The sequence below is a fragment of the Orcinus orca genome, chromosome 17 (genome assembly GCF_937001465.1).
Source record: "Orcinus orca chromosome 17, mOrcOrc1.1, whole genome shotgun sequence".
NCBI classification, from domain to species: Eukaryota; Metazoa; Chordata; class Mammalia; order Artiodactyla; family Delphinidae; genus Orcinus; species Orcinus orca.
In genome coordinates, this window is record NC_064575.1 from 78,496,980 (window position 1) to 78,517,405 (window position 20,426).

The 20,426-nt window shown below is 46.6% G+C and overlaps 1 protein-coding gene and 1 long non-coding RNA gene across 2 annotated transcripts in view; one reads left to right on the forward strand and one right to left on the reverse strand.

Annotated features, from left to right (window-relative positions):
* The window catches only part of KCNQ3 (potassium voltage-gated channel subfamily Q member 3), a 291,899-nt gene that overhangs the window by 11,224 nt on the left and 260,249 nt on the right, over positions 1 to 20,426 (reverse strand). Inside the window, exon 9 of the mRNA XM_033419771.2 lies at positions 14,393 to 14,419. Coding sequence (XP_033275662.1) covers positions 14,393 to 14,419 — 27 coding nt within the window. The remainder of the gene's footprint in view (positions 1 to 14,392; positions 14,420 to 20,426) is intronic.
* LOC117199652 (uncharacterized) lies at positions 45 to 10,802 on the forward strand. Its single transcript, XR_007472518.1, has 3 exons — positions 45 to 6,825; positions 7,430 to 7,515; positions 9,986 to 10,802. It is a non-coding gene; the product is annotated as an uncharacterized LOC117199652 (long non-coding RNA).

Genomic DNA, 20,426 nt, shown 5'->3' on the forward strand with positions numbered 1-20,426 from the left:
AGTGCAGGCTTTCGTAATTTCCCGTCCCTCTCCATAAAGACGCACACATCCTCTTCCACGCGGGAGTGGGACTCGCGCCTCCAGGGCTCAATCTGATTGAGCGGCTTGGAATGGGACAGGGCTTGGTTCAGATCCTAGCTCTGCAACCGACTAGCTATTACACCTCAGGCGCGTTTCTCTGAGTTTCAGTTTCTTCATGTGCTTAAGTGCAGCGTAAACGAGATCCAGGATATAAAATGCCAGCCTGTAGCAGCAGGCAGCAAAGAAGCTTCATTCCTCCTCCACTCCCATCTCCTCTGCATCAATAACTTCCCTTGTACCGCTCCGTGGTGCCCAGATAGTGACTCACAGAGGCGAAGCTTTATCAAGTGTTCCTTGAACAGAACTGAATGACATAAAGCAAGTACCCTAACCTGGTGTCCACAGACACCCCGCCATGGACAGAACTTTGGGGGAGGTCCATGAGCTTGAATGGGAAAAACACTGCATTTTTAATTTACTAATTAGATTTTAATTCACTAATCTCAAACTGAAAATTAGCATGTCTTTCAATTATGAATATATGAATAAACCCCAGTAATATCCTTAATGCCCCAGCCATGTCCTGTGACTTTCCACAACAGAAATCACAGGTCATTTTATATCCTGTTATCTCCAGGTATTGCCATGCTCGTCACTGCTTTGAAATTATGGTAGTATTCAACCTGCCACTACATCATGCCATTAGATTCAACACAAAGAAGCACGTATACGACTGCATCTCAAAAGTTTAAATATTTTGGTAATTACATTTCAACATTATCAGTTTCTTTTGTAACTGTCTGCCTTTTATTTATGGATTCAAAGTTGTTATTCTGAGAAAGGGTCCCGGGACTTCATTGTACTGCCAAAAGTCTTCTTGGCACAAAAAACAGTTAATGAGTCCAACAGAAAGTTGCCCTGGTGCAGAAACCATCTAGGTGTCCTCGGGCAAACCTGTGACCTTAACCAGACTCAGTTACCTCACCTTTAAAATAGGGATAAACACGTCCCACTTCACTTCGGTTGCAGTGGGATCATGCCTGTCAAGGATTTGGCATGGAGCCTGGGATACAGTCGGTGCTCTATAAATAGTAGTTTCTCCCTCTGTCTCTTAGCCTCTGCCCCTCACCTGAGTGGGCACAGGAGGGAAGTCCTTTTGTGTGGTACAGACCAGAGAGACCCATAGTGCTTGTTTCACACATCAGTACACTCAGCTCAGCTGCGTTCTCTCCATCACCCACACGGGGCTTGGTACCCAGCAGGTGTGCATGTACTTGTGGGAGAAATGAGTGAACAAATGAATATGACTATGGGTGGTCAAGTCAGCTTTGCGTCAGCCTGAGATAACTGAGTATTTCTACGGTCTGCGTCTGGTTATGAGAGCCAGAAGCTGCTGCCATCTCTGTGGCTTGGGGTGGTGAGGAGGTCCTGGCGGTGGAGCTGCAGAGGTGGGAGCACCTCGTGCCGAGCAGGTGCCTTACGCTCTCTGAGCACCGGGTCCTCATCGGTTAAGTGGGCCTAACAACACTTTGCTTAGGAGAGATTTGGGGAGCATTACATATGATAATGTCTGTAATGCTTCTTGTCTTCAGCCTGGCATAGAGAAGCCACTAAGAAGTATTTCATTAATGAATGAACGAACAAGTGGATGAGTAATTGTTAACACCTGACTCCTTCTGGACTGTTGTCTCTCGCCCGGCATTGTTACATGAATACATGTACATGCCCAGAGTAGATTCAGAGAAATGCCAGCACTCAGATGACTCCATCTTTCCTGAGCTGGTCAAAGTTTTCAGAGTGGTTTCCTGACCAGTACTAGGTAAATGACTAATGAGAATAAATCAGGGTCCAGGGGCTCAAAATACTAAACAAGGCAGGATGTCAACTGAACACACAGAGAAGGCTTTCCTAGCCATGAGCTAAGGGAAAAGGGGACTTGAGGTCAGTCACTTCTCAGGCCCTCTGCTTCCTGGCCCCTGCCTACCTGTCTTGCTATACTGCCAAGCAGATCCATCATTCCATCAGTACCAAGCCCCTTGCCCATCCCCACGTCCCCTCCTGCATGCCTTGGTGCACTCAGCCATGCCCTTCCTTGCCTTCTCAGTTGACCTCATTCCCATCTGCCCTTTAAAACTGCCCAAGGGTCCCCTCTTGGAAACTGAGTTCTCCCCATCTGTTCCAAAGACAGGCTGTGTTTTTCTCCGTCTCTGTGTCTGGTACCCAGGGTGGAGGCTGTACACTCCCACACCCGCCCCCCCCCACTCGACTGTGTAGTCCTGGCAAAGAAAGGACTCTGCCTGGTTATCTCTGAACCCACCCCACAGCCTTGCTCAGCACAGCCTGATGGTCAGGACTCTGGGGCAAAACTGGCCTGAGGGGAAACGTCCTAAAAAACATGTAACCTAGGACACAGAACTCATGCCGTCTGGTCCTCAGCTCCTTCACGGGCACAATGATGAGGGCCAGCCCATGTTACATGTGGCTGTGGAAGGGTTAAGTGAGGGAATACGTGTAAAGTGCTTAGCTGACTGTCTGGGATGCGGATGTGAGAAGCTTTCAATAAATGCTGGCTGTCACCATTATCTCGGTAAATAATCCTCTTCCTACAGAAGCAGTAGAAAGCTAACGACATGTGTGAAAAGGAGGGATAAAATTTCCTGAGCCACAAAAAAGTGTTTTTTTTTTTTTTTTTTAATGAACTGAGATGAGTTCTCAGGATTTATGTATTATTTTACAGTACTTCTTCTCAATGCTAGTCTCAAACACTACCCACTGTCACAGAACTTGACCTGGGCAGGAGATAAGTGTATGAGAAGCTTAATTTTAAACTAAGCAAGACAAAAGTAAAAAAAGTAATGGCGGCCACTTTGTCCTGATTTGAAATCTCAGGACAACTGCTGACTATCAGATAATGAAAGAACTCTCTTGGTTCTCTCTCTGTTGGGATTTAGGATTCGCTTGTTTGGCATTTAAATGTTTCCCTGCAACTTCTAACAGTCTGAATTGCTTTGGCTATGTTCACTTAATACCCCACTGGTCACAGAGCTCGTTTTATGAGAGGTGGATTCTGACAGCATTAGGAATCCAGATGTGTCGGGCACGAGTCAGGAACCTCGGCTCTGAATTACGGCCATTGAGCCTAAGAGGCTTAGCGGAATTCTCTCTCCAGCAAAGTGGGTGATCAGCTTACTTCTTAATTGTGTTGCCTGAAATCCAAGACCCCAAAGGATAATCAAACGCAAGGCAAAGTTCATCCTTGAAACTCAAAACCCATCTCTGCCCTTCTCCGTATGGATTTCTAGTGCATGATTCAGGCTGTGTGTCTGGAGGCTATGCTGGGTCTCACAAGAAAAGCTCTCCTTGAAGCTGACATCAGATCCCCTTGGAAAGCCGGGGTCCCTGATTTGTTAAGTGCAGACAAATGACTTCCAAACACGAATTGGGAAAACTGGAAATAGAGACTAAGGATGGCAAAAGTAAAGTCAAGGCTGTTCTTTCCCGGCAAAGTTGTTCAGCCCCTGCCCTGGGCTCCTGCCCCAGGGAACTCTAAGTTGTGTTAAGCTCCACGCAGTTCCCTGATTTCCCAGCCTTGGCACAAGTGGTGACCTGTATCTAGGAAAACCTTCATCCCTTCTTTTAACCAAAAGACCGACTTTTTGTCTGAAACTTCGTCCAAATATCAGTTCCGAGGCACACTTCCACCCTTGGTCCAGTTAGATATCCATTCACTGTGCTTTCTTTTTTTTTTTTTTGAGGTATGCGGGTCTCTCACTGTTGTGGCCTCTCCCGTTGCAGAGCACAGGCTCCAGACGCGCAGGCTCAGCGGCCATGGTTCACGGGCCCAGCCGCTCCGCGGCATGTGGGATATCCCCGGACCGGGGCACGAACCCGTGTCCCCTGCATCGGCAGGCGGACTCTCAACCACTGCGCCACCCGGGAAGCCCTCACTGTGCTTTCTTAAAGACTTTTCCCAACCATGGCGCTTGGCCACCATAATGAAATCTCTGACTTTCGAGGGACTCTCTCTCTCATTTTGCCCCCAATGGCATGTCTGGAATCGCACTTGATTGACATCACTTGGAGAGTGCTACTGGCTTCTAGTGGGTCCAGGCCAGGGATGCTGCTAAACTTCCTACAATGCACACAGGGTGGCCCCACAGCAAAAACTTATCCCACCCAAAAAGTCAACGGAGCTGAGCATAAGAAACCAAAAGCGTAAGCTATCTGTTCAGAAACTGTACTTTGTCTAACGAGCCAGCATCTAACACAGTGCTTGGCACATAGTAAGCACTGAAAACACTGTTACGACGTTGGGTGAAAGAAGGAAGGAATAATAATATTTGACCTTCTGATTAAGAAAATGAACCCAACTTCAGCTGAGGGAGGATGTGCTGTAGAGTGGAAAGAGTGTTGCCTTTGAGAGAAGAGAGCTGGGTTCAGATCGCTGCCCTGCAGGTAGTATTTTTTAACTTGGGTAAGGCGTTAACTCTTTCTGATTCCGTTTTTTTTTTTTCACCTGTAAAATAGAGCTAATGTTATGTATTTATTCCACAAAAATGTGTTCTACATCTTGAAAATGCTAGGCTCTTAGTAACTTGCTAAGGTAATAGTTGTGACTAAAACAGACGTGGTTTACAGCCTCCAGTGAGCTTACAATAAGGTCAAGAAATCACACACTAGGCAAACAGATGTATGTATTGTTGGAAATCTGACCAGTGTCGATGAAGAAAATGTTGCCTGTCAGATCAGTAAACAAAGGATGTTGCAGCCATCAAGCCATCACATTACAGCTGCCCCGAAGGTGAACCCTGAGGGAGCTCAGGATGGAAACACGATGCCCCCCAAGGTGCACTCTGAGGGGCTTCAGGATGAGAAAGTACCAGATGCTGGCCCTAGAGAGCTGAGGTGCCTACCAGTGGAATGATTTCAGTGAGCCCAGACTTTGCATCTTCCCATACATAGAAAAGCGCTAAACTCCTTAACCTGAGATGCCAGGGTTTCTTTAATGAACAGTAAACTTTCGATGTTCTGACCACCCGGTCTTTATGGCAGAAACTCCTGTATATCCTGGATGCTCTTTGGAATGGTCCCGCAGAGCGATCTGAGAGGCTGCATCCGGGGCTTAAGTCCTCAGAAAGTCTGCCGAATAAAAAGTAATTCTCAACTTCTAGGTTGTGCATTTTTTTTCAGTCAACACCAGGAAACAAACAGAGCGCAGTAACAGAGAATATCATGCGGTCACCTTAGGTAGGGTGGTCAGGGAAGGCCTCGGGTGGATGGGAAGAACAATCAGAGAACCAGTTTCAGTGGTTCAGGTTCAAGATAATGGTGGCTCCAGACATGGAAGCTGAGACTGGAAGAGTAAGAAGCAGCAAGGCTTCAAAGAAAAGGAGTGAGACCTCTCCAGGCAGAAGACTCGCACGTGGGTGCAAAGGGTGTGAGGGCTGGTTTATGCCACTGAAGGGAGCGCACGTGACCAAAAATACGTGAATGGGGGACAAAGGGCAAGATGGGATCAGAGGCCAGGTCGGTCAGGGATTTTTAGAAATAGAATTCAAAAATAGGAAGAGGAAAATAGGAATTTCTATTTTATTCTAGGTCTACCTGCAGACACCCAAAGAGTTCTAAGAAGGAAAGAGGATATCAACTTCGCTTTTAAAGAGAATTCACATGTTCATAGCAGCACTGTTCACAATAGCCAAAAGGCGGAAACCACCCAAATGTCCGTGGATGGAAGAATGAATGAATAAACAAAACGCAGTATAAACATACGACGGAGCCTTAAAAAGGAAGGAAATTCTGCCACGTGCTACAACATGGATGAACCTTGAGGATATTATGCTCAGTGAAGTAAGCCAGTCGCCAAAAGACAAATGCTGTATGATTACACTCATATGAGGTGTCTAAAGCAGTCAAACCTGCAGAAGCAGGAAGCTGAATGGTGGTTTTCAGGGGCTGGAGGGAGGAGGAAACGGGGAGCTGGTGTATAATGGGCGCAGTTTCAGTTTTATAAGACAAAGAAGTTCAGGAGATTGGTTGCACAACAATATGAATATATTTAACGGTACTGAAATGTACATTTAAAAATGGTTAAGACAGTAAATTTTATGTGTATGTTACCACAATAAAAACATTTTTTTAAAAAAGGGAACACCGGGCTTCCCTGGTGGCGCAGTGGTTGGGAGTCCGCCTGCCGATGCAGGGGACACGGGTTCGTGCCCTGGTCCGGGAAGATCCCACATGCCGCGGAGCGGCTGGGCCCGTGAGCCATGGCCGCTGAGCCTGCGCGTCCGGAGCCTGTGCTCTGCAACGGGAGAGGCCACAGCAGTGAGAGGCCTGCGTACCGCAAAAAAAAAAAAAAAAAAAGCAACAACAAAGGTTACACCGTGGCTGCTCCATGGAGAATGGATTGGAGGAAAGCAAGGAAAAAACGAAAGACCAAAGAAGATGCCACTGAAGTTTCCTAAGCTGGTGGCTTGGACTTGGGTGACTGCAGTGGGAAGGAGGAGACCAGCACTTGGACATTGATTCTGGAGAAGAACCACAACAGTCTTCCTTGATGGATTCTGTGTGGCCACGAGGGCAAGAGGCAGGTAAGGCACCACTCCTGGGTTTCTGGCTACACAAATGGGTGGGTGGGGACACGATTTTTCTTTTTACAGTGATGCCATTTTGTTTTCAGTTGAGCAAAAGGAGCAAAACAGGTTTGGAGAAGAAATCAGAAGTTGAGTTTGGCGGTCCCTTGTCTTCACACACATACACACTTGATACAAGACTGTGGTGTGAAGCGGATCTTAGTAGATGGTGAGGATTTGCCTCACAACTCAAACAACTTAGGTTGAATATTAGACGTCACTCTTAAAACACTTTTGGAATTTGGAATATAAAAATATAAATAAATTTTGGTTTGTATGTGCTAAAGAAACACTGGAAAGATACCTAAAAACTGAAAAAGATTATTTATGGGGGGTAGGAGGGTGGAATGGGGTAGACAGGGATGGAAGTTGTACAAAGATGTTTTACTGTTTGCCTCTATATTATTTTGACTAATGAACCATGTAAATTTGTTTTAAGAAACTTAAAATTAAAAAAATTAAAATTAAAAAATCATTTAGACTCTCTCCATTGGGAAAATTTCTCAGTGGTTATACCTTCCTGCGGTATATCCTCCTCTCCCTTCCCATTTCTCCTCCTTATATGCTCCCTCCAGGGTTGAGTCCTCCTCTGTTCCAATCTAGATTCTTCTCACTTCCCATTCAATTAAACTCTCTTTTGTCTCTACTCTCACACTCAGCTCTTGGGCCCACGTTTGCACATTAAAAACTCATAAAAGTGTTCATATGAACAAAATACAAAGAGAACCTTAGGAGTGGTACTTTTAAATACAATTCTTGCCCTTCCCATCCAGGATACAGAATAAGATGAGACAGTGGGGAGGAGGTGTCAGTGAAGCTGTGATATCAGAGAGAAGTTGGAAGGGAGACAACCCAATAGGTAAGGTTAAAAAATATCAGAGGCAAACGGTGCTCAGTAAACAACTTTGCTTGGGACCAACCTGACTATATTCGCTGCCTCCTTATGCCATCTTTGTTGGACATGTGTGTCCTGGATAAGCTATAAATATGTTTTTTTTAAAAAACAAAAAAACAAAATTTGAGCTTGGGACAAGTTACTTTTAGGAAGACTGAGAGGCATCCTGTCAAATAAATAGTTGGGGACCTTATCTTTCTTATTCATAGCTATATTCCCTAAAAGGGCTTCTGGTACACAGGAGGGTCTTAATAAATATTCATTGGATAGGTGGATGGACGGATGAACAGATGGACGATGATGGACGGATGATGGATGATGGATGATGGATGATGGATGGGTGGATGGATGCATGGTTGATGGATGACAGATGATGGATGGATGGATGATGGATGATGTATTATGAATGATGGATGGGTGGATGGACAGATGGACAGATGATGGATGGATGATGGATAGTTGGATGATGGATAAACCAAGAGTACAATGTCACTGCAGCCAAGAATACAGTGTCACTGTAGCCAACAGAAGAGTCTTGAAGAAATGGTCAATCTGTCTTGTTCTGTTTGTTCAGCTCAATGAGCACAAACTGGGTAACCGGCACAGAGCAGCCAATCCCACCTACAGGAGTTAAAGCCCTGATTTTGTCCCTTCTCTTTTTCACTCTTTTTTCCTTCCCTCTTTACACATGGGAAAGGTAGAGCCTACACAAGACCAGCAGTCCCCTTTTATGAGGCTCCTTCAGCACCATGGTCTACCCTGAAAAAGGCAGAGAAAGCACAGAGAGAATAAAAATCTGTCACCATCCACGTGCGAAACCTTTGAGGCTTTGGTGCCCTGCTTTTCTCTCTGAGAAAAAACTATGAATGAAAGTCGCTATCTCGCCTATGTTTGTTTTTCATTAAAACGAGAGATCTTAATTGGGAATTAGATGACAATGAAAATGGAGTGGTCGTCAGCATCCTGGTACTTCACGGTAGAGCTAGGAGAACTCACATCCTTTGTTTCTAGCTACGATATAAATTCCTCTATAGAGAAATGCAGACTCATTTATTTAGGCATTTTGCACATTTTTCTCTGCACGCTCTTCTTTACTGACCTAATGAGTTGGCGTTTCTAGGGATTTCTCATACAGAAATAGATGCCCCATGGAAAGATTACAGGCCTAGGGACTCAATGCTTGTTAGTTTGAAGGATGGAAGAACGAAGGAGGGAAGGAACAAAATTAGAGCCCTAGTCCCTCCCTCAGCCCCATGTAAAGCCACTCAGCCCTTAACAGTCAAGTCAAAGGAAAGCACCTCAGGGATCCTCTCCTGATGTGTTGTTCCAGGTAGAACTTAGATTTCCCTTCCTCTGCTCGCCTTCTCTGTACTCCTGTGTCTGTAATATCCCCATACCAGCACCCTCCACACTACATTGTTCTTTTTTGGTTGACATATCCACCTCCCCCATCAGACTGTGAGTGCCTTCCCCATTACACTGTGAGTCCCAATTCCCTGGGAATCTCTAGGGCCTGAGGCAAAGCAGGGCTCTTAATGTTTGGGTTATGGAAGGAAGGAAGGAAGGACAGAAGGAAGGAAGGAAGGAAGGAAGGGAGGGGAAAACCATTGCCAAGCTAAGATTCAAACCTATGCTGATCTGACTCCTAAGCTGGCCTTACAGCATGTGGAAAAGATCCTCGGCACAGAAAACCCAGAAATGTGGGTGTCAATCAGGATAATGACAGTAATAATAATAAAAGCAAACCTTATGTAGTATTTGCCAGGTTAAGGCTCTATTCACACTTAATCCTTACAGTAGCCCTAGGAGGTAGGTATTCTTACTATAACCATTATATAGATGAGAAAACTGAGGCACAAAGGTTTGGCAATGTGCCCAAATCATACCGTCAAAAAGTCTTCCAAGAGGCTTCCCTGATGGCGCACTGGTTGAGAGTCCGCCTGCCGATGCAGGGGACATGGGTTCATGCTCCATTCTGGGAAGATCCCACATGCCGCGGAGTGGCTGGGCCCGTGAGCCATGGCCACTGAGCCTGCGCGTCCGGAGCCTGTGCTCCGCAACGGGAGAGGCCACGGCAGTGAGAGGCCCGCATACCGCCAAAAAAAAAAAAAAAAAAAATCCTCCAAGTGGCCTGTAACTCACATTATCTAATGTGGCAAAACGATGCAGGACCAATTCTGCTACTGTGGCCACAAACTCACAACACACAGGAAGTGGCTCAGGAATCCCTTGGTCCAACTTCTGTGATGAGGCAGCTGAGGGCTAAGGGGCTGGTGGTTCCTAACGGACTGTCTGGGCTGAGGAAGGAAAACGGTGGATAAAGCAGGGACCAGGAGGTAGGGTCATGATAGGACTGACTCCTGGGCTGTAGGAAGAACACTGTGATTTTAAAATAACCCTGATATATTGATCTGGTTCACGCTCATCTGGACAGGTTTGCAAAGTTAGCTCTGCTGAGCTCAAGGATCTGTTTGTTTCCTCTGATCCAGCATGTCTGGAGATCTATGAGCACGATTCCAGAACACTTGCAGCTGGTGCTCCGAGGACACGTAGACTCATACACTGATGGAAGAGTGAGAAACTACATATTTTTCTGTGTTGGTTTCCTGAAAGGATTATTTTCCCCATGTTTCCAAATCTCGTGGATGAGTAACACACCAAATGAGCAGAACTAATCTCTAGTGAGCGTTTACTTCTGCCGGACCACAGGCGTCATTCCAAGCAGCCTATGAGGTTAGGACTATTATTGTCCCCTTCCACGTATGAGGACGTGAGGACACAGAGAGGTTGCAAAGTTGCTCAAGATCACACAGCTCATAAGCAGAGCGGCCAGGTTTTGAAGTCTGATAGTCTGACTCTGGAGTCTGTCTCAGCCGGAGAGGCAAGGAGGGTCTGTCACAGGAGGTGACGTTTGGCAGTGTCTCAGATGAAGTGAAGGAGCCAGCGGAACAAAGAGGTAAGAGTTCCTGGCCGAGAGAGAACACGTGCCAGGATCGAGAGTCTGCGAGATGAACTGACCTCACTCTTCTCCTGGAGGACGAGGACGGCATGACGACCACCTGTGCTGTGGTGGGACTCAGCCTGCATGGCCTGATGCAGTCAGACAGACCTATATCTGAAATCCTCATCTTGGCTATTTCTGTCCTTGGCTTACATGTAAGTTACATACACGCTTGAGCTCAATTTCCTCCTAAGGAATATGATTGTACAATATCTCCTTCATTAAATCATTTATTTATACATTCAGCAAATTTATGGAGTACATCCTACATTTCAGGCACAGTGTTAGCCCTATCAAACTCGTAGAGAGGAAGAGGGAATTTTAAAAGTTTTGACTGTCTATGAAGTAAATGCGGGACGTCCCTGGTGGTGCAGTGGTTAAGAACCCACCCGCCAACGCAGGGGACACGGGTTCAAGCCCTGGTCGGGGAAGATCCCGCATGCCGCAGAGCAACTAAGCCCGTGCGCCACAACTACTGAGCCTGCGCTCTACAGCCCGCGAGCCACAACTACTGAGCCCACGAGCCACAACTACTGAAGTCCACGTGCTCTAGGGCCCGTGCTCCACAACAAGAGAAGCCACCGCAATGAGAAGCCCGCGCACCGCAACGAAGAGTAGCCCCCGCGTGCCACAACTAGAGAAAAGCCCGCACGTAGCAACGAAGACCCAATGCAGCCAAAAATAAATGAATAAATAAATTTATTAAAAAAATAAGGTAAACGCTTCCTTAGGGGAAGTGCTGAGTCCTACTTAAGGGCACCATGAGTGGGGCATCTAAACTAGGTGAGAAGGGGTGAGGCGATGGTTGTCAACTGTCTCCATCTTTACAAGAATTAATTAAGACGATCTATGGAAACTGCTCAGCCCCTACCAAGCCCACAGCGGAAGTTGGCTCTCTTCCTTCTCAGAGTTATAGGTCCCGAGAAGGAAGCATACAGTGATCAAAGCCAACCTCCCAGCCATTGTAGGAAGTCAGGGGGCTTCTGTTCCTCAAACAAGCCTGCATAAAATCAAATCAGTCAAGACAGTCCCATCCTTGGGACCAAAGAAGCTCAGCTCTCTTGACCCTTTGCGGGGGGGTGGTGGGAACACGCACTAGCTTTATAAGAAACTACAGGTATGAGCTCTTGCCAACAAGCTGACTAAAATGTTCCTTTAATTTTTTTTTTTTTTTTTTTTGCGGTACACGGGCCTCTCACTGTTGTGACCTCTCCCGTTGTGGAGCACAGGCTCCGGACGCGCAGGCTCAGCGGCCATGGCTCACGGGCCCAGCCGCTCCGCAGCATGTGGGATCTTCCCGGACCGGGACACGAACCCGTGTCCCCTGCACCAGCAGGCAGATTCTCAACCACTGCGCCACCGGGGAAGCCCAAAATGTTCCTTTCCTTATCCCAACAGAGAACCAGGAGCTGTTAAGTTAAAGAGGATATAACTCTTTCCTTGGGCTGACAAACAGATGTGTGGGCCACCTGTGTTAGAAGGTGTCAAAAAGATGAACTCCAAATCTGATTCTGCCTATTTAGAAATAATAATAAAGTAAGATAGAAACGCCAGTCAGCTGGCAGCCTGTTGAAGAAGCTAATGGTATACCAGTGAGTATTCACCGAACGCACACGTACGTTGCTGACCATTCCCTGGTCTCCTTGCTCCCTGCCTTCTTCGGTCAAAGAATTGATTCCTCTGTCGACAATTCACCCATCCTTCCTCCAGATCTCCGGCACCGCCTCCAAGCTTCACGGCTACAATCACGCCTGCCATCTCCCCTGCCAATCTATCAGCCAAACCTATTTGTTGTTCAAGTCAAAAGTGCTGCACCCAAGCCTGGATGAGGGAGGCTGAGTGGCTTATGTAACTGACCTAGCTCTTCCTGAAGAGGAGGAGCTAGAAAACACCCAGCGACTCTAACCCCAAGAAATCATGGAATGTCCTTTCCCTCTGTATGTGCCCCTGGCAGAGTGGAGAGCTCCTGACAGAGGCATGAGTAAGCTGATGAGCAGATTTCAGAGCCCATTTTCAGTAACTGGAGAAGCACGCCCGGCAAAGCTGCAAAATGCATCTACCTAAGCCCAAGTTAAACCAAACTGCCTAGTCCAGTGCACAGCGGTATTTTGCTCATACATTCCAATTTGGCTAAATTCTGTTCGTGTCTCCATAGAAAAGGTTATAAAGGTCAATGCAGTAATTCACTTGCAGTGTCAACACCTGCATGATTTAAAACCCCATCAGTCATGAGATGAGGGGGAAAGAGAACTCCATGGGGAGTCCTGAGATCACGTAACCCCTCGAGCTCATGATTTCCGTAACTTGGGGTGAGCCTGCCCTCTTGGGGGGACTCATTTCTGTAAAAGCATCCAGAGGAGGATCTCTGAGGCGTCTTCCCGCTCTGCCTCTGTGAGACATGAGCCGCTCCAGGTCCTCTAGCAAATGTCTCCTGACACTGTCACTGTCAGTGGTCAGCCCTCCTTTACAATCTCCCCAAATGCCCCCTGGAGTCCGGACTGGTTCCGACCACGAAATGCTCCTTCCATTTGAAAGTCTGCATAAAGGAGGGACAAAGTCCAAACTGTGTCTTTGTCTGTGAGTTAACTGGTGCTGTCTGTTCCTTCCAGGCAGGATTAAGGGGTTCCCATACAGATGACCCAGGGTCCCACCACCTCCTCTGCCCAATCTGTCAGCTCTAGAAGGACAACAGCTGAGTTGGTGTCCAGGAGATTGACTGGGAGGCTTTACAAGTACTTTGTCAACAATAATACCTTAAATCTATATTATGTACATAATGTATATTTACACATATAATTATTTCTATTTATAAATGCAGGTGGCTTTCCATATCTGCAGGTCCCGCATTCACAGGCTCAGCCAGGTGAGGATCAAAAATATTCGGAAAAAATTTTTCAGAAAGTTTCAAAACACAGAAGTTGAATTTGCCACATACGGGGAACGATTTACAGAGCATTTATGTTGTGTTTACAACTACTGATATAGCACTTGCACTGTATTAGGTACTATAACTAATCTAGAGATGATTTAAAGTACACAGAAGGATGCGCATAGGTTATATGCAAACACTCTGGCATTTTATACAAGGGACTTGAGCCTCTGCGGATTTTGGTATCCTTGAGGGTCCTGGAAACAATCCCCTGTGGAGATAGAGGGATGACTTATATACAAACAGTTAAACTGTTTGCGAGAGATGGTCCTCCTTTACAATCTTGAGCAGGGTCCATAGTTTCCCTGATACTGTGCCATCTTCTCTAGATGGAACCAAAAGGAAGAGAGAGGACTCATGCAGAAGCTCAACCTGCTTCTGCAGCAGCCTGTAGTGAGCATGGTTTACTGGGGATCATGAATTATAGTCTTGATTCACTTTTCGAAAAACCATCTGTGAGCCCAAGAAGCAAACGAAGCAAGATATAATGGAAATAACATGGTCTTAATATTCAGACCTGAGTTTGAATTTTGGTCTTGCTCCTCAGTAGCTGTGTGACCCAGGCGGAGTAACTCAACGTCTCTGAGCCCCAGTCTCCTCAATCCATAAATGAAGACACGAGAGTCGATCTTTCACTGTGGATGTGAGGACCACATGAGATAACACATGCACGACTCCAGACACAGAGGAGAAACACTCAAAATGTGGCTGCTGCTATGATCACAATTAAGTTGTTCCTGAGTAAATTAACATGAAATTGGCAGAGGAAAATGGCGGCCAGCAACAGCAGTGAACCCCCAAACTCTATCTCACGACCTGCATGACTGCCCAGGGGCCCTACAGTGTACACAACTGGACCCTCTGTCCCGACACAGTGGTGGGAAGAAGAGGCTTCATAATCACAAACATACCTGGCTGCTGCGTCCAGCTGTTCCTTCCTGTGAGGAGACGGGGGAGAAAAAAAAATAAACACAGCATAAATTACATGCAACAGCTCCCCCTCTCCCCAAAATCTGTCCCCAAGCTTCCCTTTGATGAAGATCAAGGAGCAGGGTGGAGCTCTGGGACAAGATGGTACATGTGGAGGAGAACCAGTGAATGACATGGGTTTCCCCAGCCAGACCGCAGACCCCTCCTGTGATCTAACAGGTCTGGCTCTGAACTCCAAGGTTCTTCTCAGCCATTCATTCATTTATTCATCCCAAAAATGGTTGCTGCCCCACACCATGTGCTGGGTTCAGGTGATCTGTTTAGCGGTGGGGACAGATCAGGAAACCAGGAATTTCATAACTTAGCAGCCACACACCCCATCACTCCGTCACCACCATCATCATTACAGTCGACATCATATCACTAATATTTAGTGTGCGGTAGTTAGTAGGCAGACACTCTTCTAAGTGCTTTTTAGGGATTCACGTATTTAATCATCACTAGCAACCCTATGAGGTAAGTATTATTATCACCCCCATTTTCCTGATGAGAAAACTGAGACCCAGAGAGATTCAGTAAATTGCTCAAGGTCTCATAGCCAGGAAGCAGCCGAGTCAGGATTCAGACCTAGATGATCTGGCTCCAGAGCCCACACTTCTAACCACGAGGCCACATGCAGTCTACACACATTCATAACTGAGACTTCGCTCAGGCTCTGCCTAGAACAGGCTTACTCCTCCTTTAAGTTCCAGCTGGAGGGGCTCCTCCTGGTGTTTCTATCCAAATTCCCAGGGTTGAGGCTGAGCTAGTATCTTCCTACGTGGAATTGGACTGGTTCACATTGTCTTAGAATTACGTGGTCGTGCGGAGGCAGAGCCTCTGCTTCTCTCAGCTCTAAAATCTGAGCACCCCCTACCCTGGCACTTTGTAAGTGCACAGGAAATACTGAATGAATACCTGGACTGTCATTGGGATCCAGGGGTAGGAGAAATGGGGAGAGAATATGAGGTATCTTGGTAGAAGAGCAAAAGGACCAGTTGGAGAGTTAAGGCTTTCTAGTTCATGCGTCAGCTCAGCCTGTGGCTCTAGTGTGGCTTTGAGCTGGACACATCGTCTGGGCCTATTTCCCCTCCTGAAGCATGTGGACAGAAAAAGCTCTGACTTTTGTCTCCAGGAAAAGTAGGGACGGCACTAAGAGGAGAAGGAGAAGGCAAGGCAGTGGGCCAAGGGCAGGATGGGAGCAGAGGGCTCTGGGGTGGGGGGGCAGTGCTAAAGGGAGGGATAAATTAGGAGTATGGGACTATCAGATACACCCTACTATACATAAAATAGACAAGCAACAAGGATTTACTGTATAGCACAGGGAGGATCTTGTAGTAACCTATAATGGAAAATCATCTGAAAAATTATAGAACTGAGACACTATGCTGTACACCTGAAACACAATATTGTAAATCAGCTATATTTCAATTTAAAAAAAGAATTAGAGGCACCACTTCCATTCCCTTCTCATGCTACAGGACAATGATGCCATGCCTCCCCCTCCAGCATCAGAACTCCCCAACCTCCCCACTTCCCCCCCACCCCCCGCAAGCCAGTGACCTCCCACATGCTGCAGAGCAGCTGGGCCTGTGAGCCATGGCTGCTGAGCCTGCATGTCCAGAGCCTGTGCTCCGCAACGGGAGAGGCCACAACAGTGAGAAGCCCACGTACCGCAAAAAAAAAAAAAAACCAAAAAAACCCCCAAAAAACTCTTTCTTTCCAGAGATATAATGGGCTTTGGCATAAGACCTGGGTTCCGATCTTCGCTCCATTGCTTACTAGCTGGGTGACGTTAGACAAGCTGATTAATCTCACTGATGCTCCGATTCTTCACCTATAAGCTTATGGCTATGAAAAATGGAGTCACCCATTCTACTTATCTCCCGGAACATTCTAAAGATTAAACGAGATAGCCTGTAGGAAAACAGATCCAATATTATTTGGCCGTAGCAAAGGGTTACAGCATATAGTCCCCCTTCCCCATTTCTAAGCACTCCAGTAATCTTGACCCTGGTCATAAAAAGAACAAGTTCTGGTTCTACAATAAAGTAACTGGGTCTTCTTGGTCAAGTAACTTCTGTTTCTTGGGCCTAAGTCTCAGCTTCACTTTAGTTCTAATATCTCATGATTCCAAAGCCGCACTGTCCAACGGTAGCCGCTAATCAATCATCACATATGGCTGTTTAAATTAAGATGGAAGAAAATTAGCAAGTCAATTCCACAGTAACTAGTAATAGATGCTCAACAGCCACATGTAACTAGTGGTCACCATACTGGGCGGCGCAGCTATAGACAATTCTATCACTTTTAGGGAACAAATCTGTGTGCATGTGTTTTTGTTGGTGGTAAGCAACATCTGGTTTTTAATGTCTGCTCTCTTCTCTGCTTGTGCATGAGGATGTACAATCTCCCATCCCCCCAGCATCTTCCTGTACCTTCTCAGCCTCCTACCACCTACTTCTACGAGGGCTACACAGTTTCCATTGGCCAGCAAATCAGAAGACCTGGGTTTGGTCCCAGCTATGCCCAACGTGATGTGTGGCCTCGAGCAAGCCCCTGAGCTGCTGGGGGGGCCTCAGTTTCTTCTCATATGAAATTGGGGTGGGACTTGACACTCTCTGAGGTTCTTTGCAATTCAAAAGTAACGATTTTATAATTTTAAGTAATCACAAAAGAAAAACAAAAAAGGCAATACCATCACTCATCACTGCTAGCCCAAAATATGCATGTACATACATACACATATGTACACGTGTGTATACATACACACATATGCTTGCAAATTAACAAAGAACTACGCTTGCTGGAAACTGATATGACACCACTCTTTTTTTTTTTTTTTTTGCGGTACGCGGGCCTCTCACTGCTGTGGCCTCTCCCGTTGCGGAGCACAGGCTTCGGACGCGCAGGCTCAGCGGCCATGGCTCACGGGCCGAGCCGCTCCGCGGCATGTGGGATCTTCCCAGACCGGGGCACGAACCCGCGTCCCCCGCACCGGCAGGCGGACTCTCAACCACTGCGCCACCAGGGAAGCCCTGACACCACTCTTAGAAATGGACTACACAACTTCATCCTTCAAAATCTTTTGGAGGACTAGAAAGTGGTGCAGCCACCATGGAAAACAGTCTGGCAGTTCCTCAAAAAGTTAAACATACAGTTACCTATTCCACTCCTAGGTATACACCCAAGAGCATTGGAAACACATATCCATGCAACATGTACCTGAATGTTCATGGGCCAAAAAGTGGAAATAGCACAAATATGCATCAACTGATGAATGGATAAATACAGTGGGGTATATATGATGGAGTATTATTCAGCCATAAAAGGAAAAAGTTCTGATACACAAGACAACATAGATGCAACTTGAAAATACTATGACAAATGAAAGAAATCACATTATAAGATTTTATTTTTATATGAAATGTGCAGAATAGGCAGAATTGAGAGAGAAAATATTAGTGGTTTGCAAAGGGCTGGGGGAGAAGAGGGAACCAAGAGTAACTGCTAAAGGGCACAGGGCTTGTGTTTGGGGTAATGAAAATACTCTGGAGTTAGATAGTGGCGATCAATGCCCAACTTTGTGAATATACTAAAAACCTACCAAATTGTTACTTTAAAAGGGTACCTTTTATGGTATGTGAAATCCTTTTGTAGTATATGAAATATATCTCAATAAAGTGTTCTTTCAAAAAAGTAAATCAAATAAAAAAGCCTTTAGGAAGCAGGTGAGGACACACTAGTGTATTATCAGCTACTTTTTTTTTTTTTTTTTGCCATTAAACATATGGAGTGGGTTGGAATATGGGCGGGGGGGGGGGGGGGGCGGCATTCTTCTCCCAAGGGACGGCCTTGCTTCAGAATGGTTACCAAGTGAATTCTCTAGTGGTTTTATACTTTTGTCCTTGAAAAACGGAAAGAAATGTTCTCTCTTAGTGTAAAAGCCATTCCCATATCACGGCTGCTGTCTGCAGCACAACGTATTCCTTGGAGTCTCCGACAGCTGGGACAATGCCTTATTTGTAATAAATCAACGCAAAAGAATGGGCCTCTTGCCAAGACCTTGGGATGCAAAGCAAATAGAAATCTTGATTCAGAATTCAATGTGGTTGCACAAGTTCTTGTTTTTGAGTTCAAGGTCACTCTGTTCTCTTCAGGAGAAGCCACCTGCCCATTCTAAGACCCTTGTTATCCCCAGGAAAGCTGATACTATCCCAAAATGATTATAGCAACAATCGAATGTTAGAATCAAAAGGAATCACAGAGATCATCTTCTGAGTAAATCTAATTACAAGTAAGAAGACCCAGTTAGTCAACCAAAATTTATCATTCCATTACGGAAGCCTTGCTTCTTCTCATCTCATTAACTCTCCCACAAGTCATCACTCCCTGAGTTTCTTTCCCTTTGCTTATTCCCTTTCAGGTCCTCCCTCCATCGTCCCTTCCTACTGCTGTTACCTTGGTTTAAGCTCTCACATTTCCTCTTCCCCTGAATCCTGCATTCCTTTGTTAGCTGATCTCCTTGTGTAGAATCCTGAGCCTGTCCAATCCATCCTCGCTCCTGTCACTTTCCTGAAACACACATCTGATCATGTCATTCTCTGCCGCCAGTGGCTTCTCTTCGCTTTCAGGATCAAGGTCAGAGTCCTTCACAAGTCACTTGTGACCTGCATGGTCTGGTTCAATCCTTAGCATATACAAGGGGCTCAAAAATATTGGTGGACCGAATGCCTGGACTAGAAAATGCCACGTGCCACTAGACCCTCTTGGGAGTAACAGCACCATAGACGCTGAGAAGGGAGAGGTAAGCAGAGCCCTGAGGTTCTGGGGCCCTGCGGGTCGTGGTCAGGGTTTGGATCTTGTTCTCTTCATCATGGTTATCCAGTGGAAGGTTTTATGCAGGGAAATGAATCAGTCATGATGTCATGAATTTTCTTAAACCTTTACCACAGTCCGGGGATGGAAGTGGAGGGAAAATTGAGGCCGAGTTCAGAGCCTGGCCCCAGGCTCCACCATGAGAGTGTGGGAAGGTGGGATGGGGTTGGGGGGAGCCACCCGTCCTCACTGGGTCATGCTACGGTTCATGAACCCAGACACATGGCAGAAACATGCTTCAGGGCAGGGTTTCCACTCCAGGTATGAGTTCTGAGTGTCCCTCTACTTCTTCCAACTCAAGGGTCCTATCCACCCAGGCTTCTATCCACACACTTAAAAATCTGAGCTCTGGACCACAGTGTCTAAAATCTAGCAAAGATTTTGGGCACTTCGCTGATGGTGTCGGTGAGCGTGTTTCCTGCCTGAGCGCAACTAGCGGCAAGTCACGGGCACCTCTAGTTTCCTAAGGTGAAAGCTTAGATTACTGAGATCAGGAACCAAGATGGCGGAGTAGAAGGACGTGCTCTCACTCCCTCTCGCGAGAACACCAGAATCACAACTACCTGCTGGACAATCATCGACAGGAAGACACTGGAACTCATCAAAAGAGATACCCCACATCCAAAGACAAAGGAGAAGCCACAGTGAGATGGTAGGAGGGGCGCAATCCCAGTAAAATCAAATCCCATAACCGCTGGGTGGGTGACTGGAGAACACTTATACCACAGAAGTCCACCCACTGGAGTGAAGGTTCTGAGCCCCATGTCAGGTTCCCAACCTGGGGTTCTGGCAACAGGAGGAGGCATTCCTAGAGAATCAGACTTCGAAGGCTAGTGGGATTTGATCGCAGGACTTCAAAAGGACTGGGGGAAACAGAGACTCCACTCTTGGAGGGCACACACAAAGTAGTGTGTGCATTGGGACCAAGGGGAAGGAGCAGTGACCCTAGGGGAGACTGAACCAGACCTACCTGCTAGTGTTGGAGGGTCTCCTGCAGAGGCAGGGGGTGGCTGTGGCTCACCGCAGGGACAAGGACACTGGCAGCAGAAGTTCTGGGAAGTACTCCTTGGCGTGAGCCCTCCCAGAGTCCACCATTAG